Source organism: Canis lupus, chromosome 24, assembly GCF_003254725.2.
Source record: "Canis lupus dingo isolate Sandy chromosome 24, ASM325472v2, whole genome shotgun sequence".
In the NCBI taxonomy this organism is placed as follows: domain Eukaryota; kingdom Metazoa; phylum Chordata; class Mammalia; order Carnivora; family Canidae; genus Canis; species Canis lupus.
Genome location: NC_064266.1, coordinates 47112787 through 47125085, shown reverse-complemented (window position 1 = coordinate 47125085; position 12299 = coordinate 47112787). Strand labels below are relative to the sequence as shown.

Sequence of the window (12299 nt, the reverse complement as noted above, 5' to 3'; positions counted from 1 at the left end):
GGGCCGGGCGGATCGGGGCTGCGGAGCCGCTTCGCCCTCCCCCCGGGGGTGCCCAGGACGCCTGGGCTCCCCACCGGCCGCTTTCCCGTCCGCGGGGGCCAGGCCGACCGCCGTGGTCCTCCCCGCCTCGCCGGGGACGCAGACGAGGGGCTTGTGGTTTCCAACCTGCGACGCGGGCGGGGGCGATGGGGTTAACCCGGCGCCTGTGGGGCGCCCGGGCCGGGGTGCGCGTGCCCACCCGGCGGGCGGCGGGGGGCGCGGGGCTGGGCGGGGCGCGGAGGTCGGAGTGCCGGGTCCGAGCCGGCGCGCCAGGACGGCCCCGGGCGCTCGCAGTGACAGCCGCCCGCCGCGGCCCGCTCCTCCCCGGCCCCGGACCCGGAAACTTTGCGGGCCGAGCGGCCTCCGCCCCCTCCAGGCGGGTGGTCTGCCCCGCCCTCGCCCCCGCGTCCCGCCCGCTTCCCCTCCCCCTCCCCGCTCCCCTCCTCCCTCCCCCTCCCCTCCCCCCTCCCCCTCCCCCTCCTCGGCGGCTGGAGGCGGGCAGGGCCGGGCGGGGCCGCGCGCTGAGCCCACAGCCCGGTGCTCCCGGCCGGGTCGCCGCCGCCGCGCCCCGCGGGAGGAGCGCGGACGGACGGACGGACGGAGCGGCCGGCGCGGGGGCATGAAGTTGGGCGCGCGCGGGGCTGGGAGCGGGGCCGCGGCGGAGCCGGGAGCCGCCCGCGTCTAGAGCCCGCTCGGTGCGCCATGGAGCTCGGGGGCCCCGGGGCGCCGCCGCCGCCGCTGCCGGCGCTGCTGCTGCTGCTGGGGGCCGGCTTCCTGCCCGGTGAGTTCCGGGGCGCCGGGCGGGCCCCGTTTCCCCGTCAGGGCGGCCTCGGACCTCGGCCCAAGTGGGGGAGGCCCGGGCTGCGGTCCCGAGCCGCGGGTGCGCGCAGCCGGTTGGCCGCGGAGCCCCCCGCCCCCAGACGCGGAGGCTGTCCTGCGGGGCAGCCGGGCCAGGAGGGAGTTAACGGGCCGGGCCGGAGCCGGAGCCGGGAGAGGGGCTGGTGGGGGCGGGGGCGGCCCTTTGGGGAGCTGGACCCGGCAGCTCCAAGTTGGGCGGAGAGAGGCGGGCCGTCGCTCCCGTCTTCATCCGTCAGGCAGATTTCCCTGCAGACACCCCAGCCGCCTCCCGGTTTGGGGGAGCAGAGGGGGCTTCCAACCCTGGCGGCACCCCCCGCCCCTGCTCTGTGCCCCCAGGCTCCCGGGACAGCTGCAGCCCCAGCTCCCCCAGCCCCCCACCCGCGCCCCCATCCCTGGGCTGGTCGTGGGCGATGGAGGGAATCTGGGCGCTCCGCCTCCCCAGGGAGGAGTGGTCCCCGACCGGAAGAATAAGGTTGGGGGCGGAGTGAAGGGTGGGGGGACTAACAATGACCTAGGGCACTTGTGCACCCCCCTTAGCACCCCGTGCGGGACTCACGGTGAGCAGGGCCGCTCCAGGGGCAGGCACCTGGACCCTGTTCTCCTCCCCAAATCCCTTCCTGATGTAGCAACCCGGGGACAGGGGTCCAGGGGGCTGGCCTGGACCAGAGCGGCCCCTCCCCAGGAAGCAGAGTGCGTGGGGTCACCCCTGACGCATGGCAGGCTGTCAGAGAACAGGGGGTCCTGGGTGATCAGTCAGGGCTGCTGCAGCCCCAGGAAGCAGGCTCTCACCCCCACCCAGTCTGGGCCCCCTCTCCCCGCCTCCCCCCCACCCGGGGCTGCCCCCACTCCGGGAGTCCTGCGGTTACCCTCACCTTGGGCGTCCAGGCAAGGTTTTCAGAAGTCAGCTAGTAGCTGCAGATTCAGCCCCTCCTTCCCGAAGGCCCGTCTGGTGAGAGTGAGCCGCGTCAGCACTCAGCAGCTCCGTTGTCTGTATCTGGGGTGCGGTGCGGGCGGCTGAGGGGTCTGGAAGGGCTTCCCTGAGGAGGTTACGCTTCCACCCAGAGGACAGGAGGGAAACGGAGGCCAGGGCTGGGGCAGGATGTGCAAATGTCCTGAAGTGGGTGGAACTGGAAGGAAGCCAGGGCTGGTCGTCCCGCCTGGACACCTGCCACCCTCTGTCCCCACAGTGAGCAGCCACGTGGAGACCCGGGCCCACGCGGAGGAACGGCTGCTGAAGACGCTTTTCTCTGGCTACAACAAGTGGTCCCGGCCCGTGGCCAACATCTCCGACGTGGTCCTTGTCCACTTCGGGCTGTCCATCGCGCAGCTCATTGACGTGGTAGGTGCGGGGGGCAGAGCGGGCTGCTCGGAGCCTCGGCGTCCCCGCAGCAGCAGAGGCTCGCCCTGGGGAGCACCCCCGCGTGAGGGGAGGCGGGCCTGGCGCCCAACCACCCAGGCGCCCCCGTGGAGGAGCCCGAGGAGGGGGCGGCCGGCAGGCCCTGATGGCACTCGGGCACCGCCGTGGTACCGGGTGTGCCCCGGGCTCCTCACCTGTGAGCTTCGCTGAACCGCATCTGGGGGGCCCCCGGGAGCAGGCTCACGGCCCCCTGCATGGACAGCAGGGCCGTATGTGGCCCTGTGAGGGGACACCGGTCGCTCTGTCCTCAGTGGTGTCCCGACTGGCACCTTCAGGCCTCCTGGACCTGGGCGTCGAGGGGGCCCTGCCCTGTGCTCCTGGCGCCTGGGGTGCAGCGCTCCGAACCCGCTGGGCTTTGCAGACGTGGCCGGAAGCGGCGGCGGGACTGTGCCCCCGGAGCTCTTGCGGCTGCAGCGACTGGCCTTCCCCTGGGCCCCTCGGGGCTGGTCCCCTTCCCGCGCCGCCTCATGCAGGCCGTGTGCATGGAGCGGGGGCAGGCCGTGCCCGGGCCGCGTGTGCCAGCTGCTGAGCGGCCTCCACACGTCCTGGGCGGTGGCCCGAGGCCCGTGGCACGTCTGTGGGTGGTCAGGGTGGTGCACGCCGTCCGTTTGCAGGGCCTGTGTCCAGGCGGGGCGAGCGCATGGCCTCAGGGAGCCGGGAATCCGGGTGCTTCTGGGCCTGGGAAGCGGGCCGGGCCCTGCCCCTCGGAGCTGGGCCCGCGGAGCTGGGGTGGGGCACGTGCTCAGGCCGCTGGGTGGCCCACCCTGGGTGCTCAGGGGAGGCAGGGTCAAGGGCAGGGCCTGGTGTGGCAAGAGGCCTCGTTCCCCCCTCCCTGAACTGGCCGACCGGGAGCTTGTCCTCGTCCCCTGGGGGAAGTGGGAGGGCAGGGCCCAGACCTGCGCCTTTGGGGCACAAGACCCCCCGGTCCCCCCGGCCCGTGTAGGCCCTGGACGCCGATCCCGTTCGATGGCCCCCTGGATTTCTTTGGCTTCGGTGGTCTTGCCCGGTGGCCTGCGTTCCTGGTCCTGGGCCGTGAAGGGGAAAGCTTGGGCCGTGATGGGCACGACCCCCACCCCTGTGCAGCCCCCTCCCCGTGGGGCAGAGCCGCGGGCAGCTGCTCTCTGGAGGAGGCCTCTGTGGGTGGCAGGCGCTCCTCTCCCCCAAGGGCCAGCCCCTCTCCAGTGGGTGCCCGGGGGGCTGGGGTGTGGCTGTGGCTCCCAGAGGCTGGCGTTCAGCCCCCACGGATGCCATGGAGGGGGTGTGAAGACCCCGAGGCTCCCGTCCCTTCAGGCCCCGTGTCCCTGCGTGGTCTCGTGTCCTCCCAAAGGCCTCAGCACGTGCTGGGCTCTCACCGCCTGGGGGACGGCCTGTCGTGCTCCCCCGCAGACACTGTCAGATGCCCCACTAACCAGCGGGAGTCGGGGGTCAGTGGGGACACTGGCTGGTCGGGACTTCCCAGCGCGTGTGGTCCACCTCCCCACATGGATGGGTGACCCCACGGTGGCTGAGATGGAGCCAGTGGGTCTCCTGCTTCCACCTCCCCGTTCCAGCCCCTTACTCATCCACCTCAGGGTCCCAAGGCCCTGGCCCCCCCCCCCCCCCGTCCTAAAGGCCCTAAAAGGGCCGCTGTCTCCGGCTGAGCGGGTGGGACCTTGTGCATCCCAAGGTCATGTTCCTGGCAGCAGGAGGGGCAGGTACTTGCTCCCCTAGGAGCCTGCAGACCAGCTGGGGGGGCGACCCAGGAGGGCAGGGGTCCAGGAGGGAGGCGCTCCCCCAGCGGCTTGGGGGCCATCTGTGCACCCCACTCATCTGACCGTAGCTGGGGGAGGGCCAGGCCCCGGGCCACCTGCGAAGTCAGACAAGCCGTGTCCCCACTGTCCTTCTGGAAAGTTTCAGGGTCCTTCTTCTTGCCTCTGCGTCCCCTCAGGCTGACCATCTGCGCTTGGTTGCCTCCAGGATGAGGGACTCACTCCTTCCTGGGGTCACCTGTTCCCCATGTTCAACTGAGGCCTGTCTTTGTGGGCGAAGAAACTCAGGGCTGGGAGAAAGAGAGAGAGAGAGAGAGAGATGGGGAAGGAGAGGAAGAGGGAGAGGGAGGGAGAAAGAGAAAGGGAGGGGGAGAGACACACCCGGGGGTCACAGCTGCCCTTGACCTTTGTGTCCTAGGATGAGAAGAACCAAATGATGACCACCAACGTGTGGGTGAAGCAGGTGAGTGAGCAGGGATGGGGGGCCTCCACCCCTGGTTCCTCCCCGCACCCCCCCCCGCCCTCCCCTCACCGCGGCCTCCCCCTGCCCTGGCCCAGGAGTGGCACGACTATAAGCTGCGCTGGGACCCTGCCGATTACGAGAACGTCACCTCCATCCGCATCCCCTCTGAGCTCATCTGGCGGCCGGACATCGTCCTCTACAACAAGTGAGCCCCGGGAGGTCAGCGGGGGGAGGTCAGCGGTTGGGGCAGCAGGCACCTGTGTCCACGTGCGGTGACGCAGGGGATCCAGGCGTGAGCAGGAGGCGGGGTTGTGTGGGCTCGCCCGCCCTCCTCCTCCCCTCCCCCTCCCCCTCCCCCTTCCACCCTCGGGAGCCAGTGCTGAAGCCTCTGGAAGGGAGAGGAGGGAGCAGGGAGGGGCGGAGGGGGCGGAGGGGGCGGAGGGTCTAGGGGGCGGCAGGGGCCGGGCCCTGGTGCAGCGTGGGCCGGGTCTTGGGGTCCGTCCCCGCCAGTGAGGGGGGGGCACCATCCTCCCCACAGGAAGCTCCCAGACTCACCCCCCCGCCCCCCCCACCGGCCTTGGGGACCTCTCCCCGGCCCAGGCCCCTCCCCGGCCCCTTCGGTCACGCTCGGCTCCGAGCGCGCAGCCTCCGGGGGCCGCGGCGGCTTCTGAATCCGCTCACGTCCGCGGCTTATTCTGTGCCGGGAAGCCCGCGTTTGGCGGGGCGGGGCCGAGGCCGAGGGGCTGCGGTTGTCCTTCCCCCGACCCCTGCTGGGGGCTCCCGGGCCCTCCTGTGTCCCCGCGTCCCACGAGTCCCTGCCCGGCCAGCAGCGCCCGGGGCTCAGAGATCAAGCAGATGGAAGCACTCAGGTCCCTGGCCCCCCCCCCCGCCCCCCAGGCCCCGGGCGCTGGGCCTGACCTATAAAGCGCTGCTATTTGATTAACAACCACTGGGCTCCTCTCCCAACGGAACTGATTCCAGGAATGGCCGCGGGGAGAGCTTGATGGTTTTCGGACCCGCGTGGGGGGGTCCGCTCCGTGAGCTGCTCTTCCCTCAGGGCAGGCTCCCTGCTCTCTGCAACCAGCCCCCCAAACGCCAGCCTGGGGGCCCCCGCTGCCCCAGCCTTCCTGGGCTCCACGGCCCCCGCCCCCCGCCCCAGCACCCGTTTCCCGGAGGGGCTGATTCAGAGACCCCGTAGTGGCGTCATGGTCCTGGGACGCCGGGAGCATCGTGCTGCGGCGCGAGCTCTTCCCCCCCTGGGCACACGGTGCCGGCTGAGAAGCAGCCTGGGACCCGGACGGACCCCGGGACCGCGGCCCAGAGAGCGGGGTAGCTGCCTCACAAGCCCCCGTGGGTCGGGGTCGGCATAGATGCTGTCTGGGGACGGTCCCGAGCGGGGGCCGACGCTGGCCGGGCCACAGCCACCAGCGGGCCCGTGTCCAGGGGCAGCAGGGAGCTGCTGACCAGGCCGCCGTGGGCTTGAGGGGGGTCAGGCGGTCAGCCCGGCTGCTGGCTTATCCAATGGCTGCGGGGACCCCGGTTGGAGGCTGTGCATGCGCGGCCCTGCTGTCCACTTGGGGCCGAGGGTCTCGCGAGGCCTCCCACAGCCCCGCGGACGGGGCTTCCCGGGGCCAGGAAGGCTCCTCTGCTCTGCTGGGGCCGCAGCTCCAGGGCCGAGGCCGGATGTGCTCGAGGTGCGCCCCTTCGTCCCAGCACCTTCTCCCCTGCCCCGCGCCTCAGCCCGCCCGGCTGGGGCCTCGAACCCAGGCCCCGGGTGAGATCGGCCGCTCAGCTGCCTTCCGAGAGCAAGTGGGAGGTGGACGCGAGATGCTGCGTCACGGGGAGCGTCTGCCCGCAGGTCCAGACCTCAAGTCCCGGGGCGGACGCCCTCCTGAGAGGCGTCTTGGGGATCTGGGCCAGGTCCAGGCTGGGGGCACGGGGCAGGGGCCACGGCCATGGGCCACGGCGGGCTGTGCACCAGGAGAAAACTCTCGTCCTGTCTGTGGCATTGAACCCCTGAGACCCAGGCACAGATTCCCAGTCCTGGGGCTGCTTTTAGTGAACTTCTGGAACATTCCCTGCCTTTCCTGGGGCATCTGGGCTACCTGGGCTCGCGCCGCTGACTGGAGCCTCTCATCTCCCTGCAGAATGTTTGCTGAGCCATGTTTGCTCGTCTGCTTTGTGCCTCAGAGGGCAAGGCTGTGGGTTTGGAGCGATGTTGCTAGGGGGACGGTCCTGCACCCCCCTGAGAGCCTCAGTCTCACGCTCAGTCCAGCTGTGGGTCCCGAGTGGACAGCCCCTGCCGCTCCTCCGTGGATGCATTTGCAGGTCTCCGCCTGCCGCCGACCTAGACGTCAGCGCAGAAGGGCTCGTGGAGGTCATAGGACCGGATAGGCACGGAAGCCATGGGGGGCCTCTGAGCTGGATGTCAGGCGTGGGGAGGTGGCCCCTGGGCTGGGGGCTTCTAGGCTGTGGTGGGTGTGGGAGGCAGGGGTGCGGGCAGCTCGGAAGGCCAGGTTCTGAGGCCGTGGTGGGGCACCTGACTCACATCCAGGGGAGCAGTTGGCAGCCAGGGTGGACTGGGGCCCGGCCGGGCAGCTTCCCTGGCTCAGCGGCGGTGCCCCTGGGTTGTGCCAAGGCGGCGTGGGGCACGTGGGTGCTGTCCTTGGGGCTCGTGAGGCCGTGGGGAGGTTCCCCAGCAGTGCTTTAGAGCCGAGCCATGGGACCAGCGACCACCTCCGCCGTGGGCCCCACCCATGGGCAACGGACAGCTCAGCTTACACCTGCTGGGGACCCCGACTGGCACCAGGGGCTTCTGGCTGCGCAGCAGGGCCGGGCCGACTCTCGGAGCCCTTGAGGGGTGAGGGGTGAGGGCTCGGGGTGGTGGCTGCTAGCAGGGGTCCCTGGGCTCCCATGTGCCGGCCGTGCGTGTCCTTGTGGGGGCACCGAGGGAAGCCCGGGGCCAGGGCCGGCAGCCCTGCAGCCTGCCACCCACCTGGCCCCGGACGGCACCAACACCCCAAGGCTGAGGGCGGGTGGCCGGAGGGGCCCTGTCCTTCCTGCTCAGGTGGCCTGGGGTCTCCCCCGAGCTCGAGCCGCACGCCGGGGGGATAATGCAGAGAGAGCACTGAAGGTGCTTGGAGGTGTTGGCACGCTAGGTCTGTGGCGGGACGCGGGGCTGCTCGGCCCCCAGGGTGGCCCGCAGGGCATTCGGCTCTGTCCCGGGGGACCTGGCAAAGTTCCGCGGCGTGCTGCCCGGCAGCCACTGTCATGCCCGTGTCCTCACGTCTGCATGGCATGAGCGTCCAGGCGGGCTGTGCTGGGTCCCAGGAGGGGCTGCTCGGCCCCCAGCCCACCGGGACAGGACATGGGGATGTGGTGGGCGCCGAGCCCCTCTGAGGAGCCATCCCCCTGCCTTCCGCCCTGGGCCGAGGGGCAGGAGAGCGTGGGGCTCCGTCTGCAGAGTCGCGCCGAGGACAGGAGCCCCTCGACCTCAGGCCCTTCCAGGCTGCCCGCTGGTTCCCAGCTCCCGGACAGGAAGGGACCAGGCGCCTCCTCCCTTGGTGCTGGTAGGTGCACGGCCCCGGTCCCTGCCCGACCCGCCGAGCAACCACCATGGTCACCAACAAGCGGCTGTGTCAGGGGCGGCGTGGGCCGTGAGGGCAGCGCGATGAGCGGGGGCGATGGGTGACGCGCCCGGGACCACCCGCCAGCCCCCGGGCCCCGTCTCTGGCCGGTGGCCTGCCTTTCTTTGCTCCCCTGTGAAGCGAGAATGTGCGAGAGAGCTGGGCGGCGGTGCGGGTGGGTCTCACGCCCCTCTCTTCCTGCGCAGCGCGGACGGGGACTTTGCGGTCACCCACCTGACCAAGGCCCACCTCTTCTACGACGGGCGGGTCCAGTGGACACCCCCCGCCATCTACAAGAGCTCGTGCAGCATCGACGTCACCTTCTTCCCGTTCGACCAGCAGAACTGCACCATGAAGTTCGGGTCCTGGACGTACGACAAGGCCAAGATAGACCTGGTGAGCATGCACAGCCGCGTGGACCAGCTGGACCTGTGGGAGAGCGGCGAGTGGGTCATCGTGGACGCCGTGGGCACCTACAACACCAGGAAGTACGAGTGCTGCGCCGAGGTCTACCCGGACATCACCTACGCCTTCGTCATCCGGCGCCTGCCGCTCTTCTACACCATCAACCTCATCATCCCCTGCCTGCTCATCTCCTGCCTCACCGTGCTCGTCTTCTACCTGCCGTCGGAGTGCGGCGAGAAGATCACGCTGTGCATCTCCGTGCTGCTCTCGCTCACCGTCTTCCTGCTGCTCATCACCGAGATCATCCCCTCCACCTCGCTGGTCATCCCGCTCATCGGCGAGTACCTGCTCTTCACCATGATCTTCGTCACGCTGTCCATCGTCATCACGGTCTTCGTGCTCAACGTGCACCACCGCTCGCCGCGCACGCACACCATGCCCGCCTGGGTCCGCCGGGTCTTCCTGGACGTCGTGCCCCGCCTGCTCTTCATGAAGCGGCCGTCCGTGGTCAAGGACAACTGCAGGCGGCTCATCGAATCCATGCACAAGATGGCCAGCGCCCCAGGCTTCTGGCCCGAGCCCGAGGGGGAGCCCGGCGTCCCGAGCGGAACCCAGAGCCGGGGCCCCTCGCGCACCCCGTCCTTCTGCGGCCCCGTGGACGAGCTGGCCAAGCCCCCGCCGGCCTGCAAGTCGCCCTCGGGCCAGGCCCCTGCTCTGCGGCCCTCAGAGGCGGAGGAAGCGAGCCCCCGCCCCTCGCCTGACTCCTGCCGCCCCCTCACCAAAGCCCGGTCCCTGAGTGTCCAGCACGTGTCCGGCCCTCCCGAAGGGGCGGAGGACGGCGTCCGCTGCCGGTCCCGGAGCATCCAGTACGGCGGTCCCCAGGACGCCGCCGCCTCTGAAGCTGGGGGCCCCGTGGCCGGCTCCCCGGCCTTGCTCAAGGCCAGCTCGGCCGAGCTCCCGGCCCCGGAGCAGCCCTCTCCCTGCAAATGCAGGTGCAAGAAGGAGCCGTCCCCGAGCGCCGTGCCCAAAGCCCGGGGCACCAAAGCGCCCCCCCGGCACCTGCCCCTGTCTCCGGCCCTGACGCGGGCGGTGGAGGGCGTCCAGTACATCGCGGACCACCTGAAGGCGGAGGACACAGACTTCTCGGTAAGTGTCCACCTGTGGCTCAGTCCGGAGGCGTCCCTGGCGCTGTCCCTGGGGGGACGCTGCTTCCTTTCCTCTCGGGAGGAGGGTGTGGCCCCCGACACCCAGCGCCAGGCCCCGGAGCCCCCCCACCCGTCCTTTCCCTCCTTCCTGAGCATCCAATACCTGCGGTGGCCCCTGGGGCCCCGTGTGACTGGTGCGGGCAGGGGCGTCCTGTGTCACCAGGGCGGGGAGCCGGCAGGCACAGGGAGGCCTGGCCTGGGAAGTCGCTGGCCACCGGAGTGCCTCTGGGGAGGCATGGGGGGGCTGCACCCCGGGGCAGGGGCGGGAGAGGGGGAGGGCAGGGGCTGTGTCTGGGGCACAGCCCGGCCTCGTGGGCCAGCACCCCGCATGTCAAGCTGGGGAGAAGGGGCGGTAATGCGGCCGAGCTGCAGGACCTGTGCCCCAGGGACCCCGGGCAGCAGGAGGGACATGGGGTGTCTGCAAAGGTCCAGGCTGGGGGGCAGCCCTCAGGTCAGGGGGTGGGCAGAGGGAGGGAGAGCAGGCTGCCCTGGGCCCAGCCCCTGCCCCGCGGCGTCCCCCGGGTCCTCGTCAGCCGTGTCCTGCCATGACGTGGACGCTGCTCCTCCTTGTCCCTGCGTCCACCGCGGTCAATGCCCTGGACCTCCCAGGGGGCCCTGCGAGTGGCTGAGCGGCTTCCCCAGACGCCCGGCCGGACCTCAGGAGGCAGGGGAGCCATTCTGGAGGTTTCTGGAAGGTCTGCCTGGGAGAAGCTGCTTCTCGACCTCATTTTGCTGCAGCTCTTGAGCAGCGGGCAGCGGCCCTGAGCCGCTCGGGGTGTGACCCGGACCCCGGGGAGCCCGGCGGGCGGGCGGTGCTCGGAGGTGGGGGCCCAGCCCCTCGTTTGTGTGCGGGGCACGTGCGGCCGCCGCGACCTGGTTCCAGCTTCGGGTGGCGGAGGCCCCGGGGAGCGAAGTGCGGCCGGGGACGGGCCGCGGAGGCTCGGGCGGCTTTGTCCTGAGGCTTTCATCCTCGGGGTGGGGGACGCACGCAGGGGACCAGAGACAAAGCGGAGGCCGCTGCAGCTTGGCCGCCCAGGAACGGACGGTCCTGCACGGACTTTTTATTTATAAGTGACCTTGCCTGCTCTCCGGTGTCGGCTTGGTTTTAAACCATCGGGGAGTCTCGGATTCCATGAAAAAACAGCAGAAGGTGGCAGCGGAGAGCGCTCTGCACCCTGCCACCCCTTCCGGAGCCCCGGGCTGTGTCCTTTCCCGTCCCCGGGGGCTCGGGGAGGCTGAGGCGGGGGCTCGGGAGCCAGGCCCGAGGAGCGGCCGGCCTGGTTGGGGCCTGGGGTGTGTGACCGCGGCCCGCCCCAGCCCCCCTGCGCCGCGGGGTCCCCAGGTGCACGTGGGCAGCACCACGGCCTTTCCCCAGGTGGGTGGCCCAGGGCCCCTGCTCAGTGGGCGGCATGTGACCTCCCCGCCTGCCCTCTGGCCTTGGCGTGCAGGACCCACCTCAGGCTGGGCCTCTCCCTCAGCTCCTGGCAGCTCTGCCCCACGCGGGGCCTGCCCGCTGTGCCTGCCCCCCCGCCTTCTGCTCGTGTCCCCCACCCTGGAGGGGCTTTAGGGCCAGAGCTAGGAGACCCGCCGACCCAGGAGGGCCAGGGTGTGTGGGCGTCCCCCGTCTGGGCCTCGCTGTGCTCAGCTGCTAACTGGGGGTCGCAGCGAGAGCGGATTCCACCGTGAGGCAGCCTGGACCCCGGGGCCCGGGCAGGTGAGGTCAGGTGGGCCCAGCTCCGACCCCCGGCCGGGGTGGCGGCGGACCCCGCGAGGGCGGGCCTCGGCTGGGCAGGCCACGTCCCTGAGCCCCTCCGCCGGCCACCTCAGGGCAGGGGGTCGCCGCGTGGGGTTGGCCCGTGTCAAGGAGGGGACACGGAACCCGCCTCAGGGTCGTCAGGCTCTAGGAGGCACCCGTGGCAGGAGGCCGGCGGCGGCGGGCGGGCGGTGACCCGTGTGTCTGTTTGCAGGTGAAGGAGGACTGGAAGTACGTGGCCATGGTCATCGACCGAATCTTCCTCTGGGTGTTCATCATCGTCTGCCTGCTGGGGACCGCGGGCCTCTTCCTGCCCCCCTGGCTGGCTGGCATGATCTAGCGGGGCGGGGCGGGCACCCGCAGGCCCGGCGGCGGCTTGGGGAGCTCGCCGGGGGTCTGGGCCCGGCCGTCCGGGGACTGCTGTGTTCTGTGGGGCCCCGCCATCTGCCAAATTGTCCCCCAGTTTCTGCGTCCTGCAGGGGGGCCTTGGCAAGGGCCACTGTCCCCGGGGGACCCTGCTGGCCTCTTGCCTGGACGGCCGAGTCCCGCCCACGTCTTATTAAAGTTCATCCGGAGCATGGTGACGGTGGCTTCCTGCCCAGGGTGCGCGTCTGCCCGGCGGTCCCGGGGTGCACTACTCCCAGCCCCCCAGCCCCGGATGCCCCTCGTCCCCGTGGGACCCTGGAGGCCCGGGCTCTGACCCTGGCCTGGCACCCTCCCTTGGACAACCCCAGGGCCTGGAGGCAGACCCTCACATCTCATCCCGGGGGCCCGGGGGGAGCAGG

At 71.3% G+C, this 12299-nt stretch overlaps 1 protein-coding gene across 2 annotated transcripts; it reads left to right on the top strand.

Annotated features, from left to right (window-relative positions):
- Positions 1-554: 554 nt before the first annotated feature.
- On the top strand, positions 555-12098 carry CHRNA4 (cholinergic receptor nicotinic alpha 4 subunit). 2 transcript variants are annotated; one of them, XM_035705614.2, is made up of 6 exons: positions 555-820; positions 2085-2236; positions 4481-4525; positions 4621-4730; positions 8358-9702; positions 11729-12098. In XM_035705614.2, exons 1-6 carry the CDS (start codon positions 742-744, stop codon positions 11852-11854), a joined length of 1857 nt encoding a protein of 618 aa, XP_035561507.1. In that variant the 5' UTR covers positions 555-741; the 3' UTR covers positions 11855-12098. The 2 variants fall into 2 exon arrangements, with proteins under 2 accessions (XP_035561507.1, XP_035561515.1); XM_035705622.1 differs by lacking the exons at positions 555-820; positions 2085-2236; positions 4481-4525 and having other exon boundaries at positions 8494-9702.
- The last annotated feature ends 201 nt before the right edge of the window (positions 12099-12299 follow it).

Excerpts from the sequence above, each read along its gene's own strand:
- CHRNA4 (XM_035705614.2), top strand. The coding sequence starts at position 742 with ATGGAGCTCGGGGGCCCCGGGGCGCCGCCGCCGCCGCTGCCGGCGCTG. Across the intron at positions 821-2,084 it reads GGGGGCCGGCTTCCTGCCCG|TGAGCAGCCACGTGGAGACC; the intron begins GTGAGTTCCGGG and ends CTGTCCCCACAG. Across the intron at positions 9,703-11,728 it reads CGGAGGACACAGACTTCTCG|GTGAAGGAGGACTGGAAGTA; the intron begins GTAAGTGTCCAC and ends GTCTGTTTGCAG.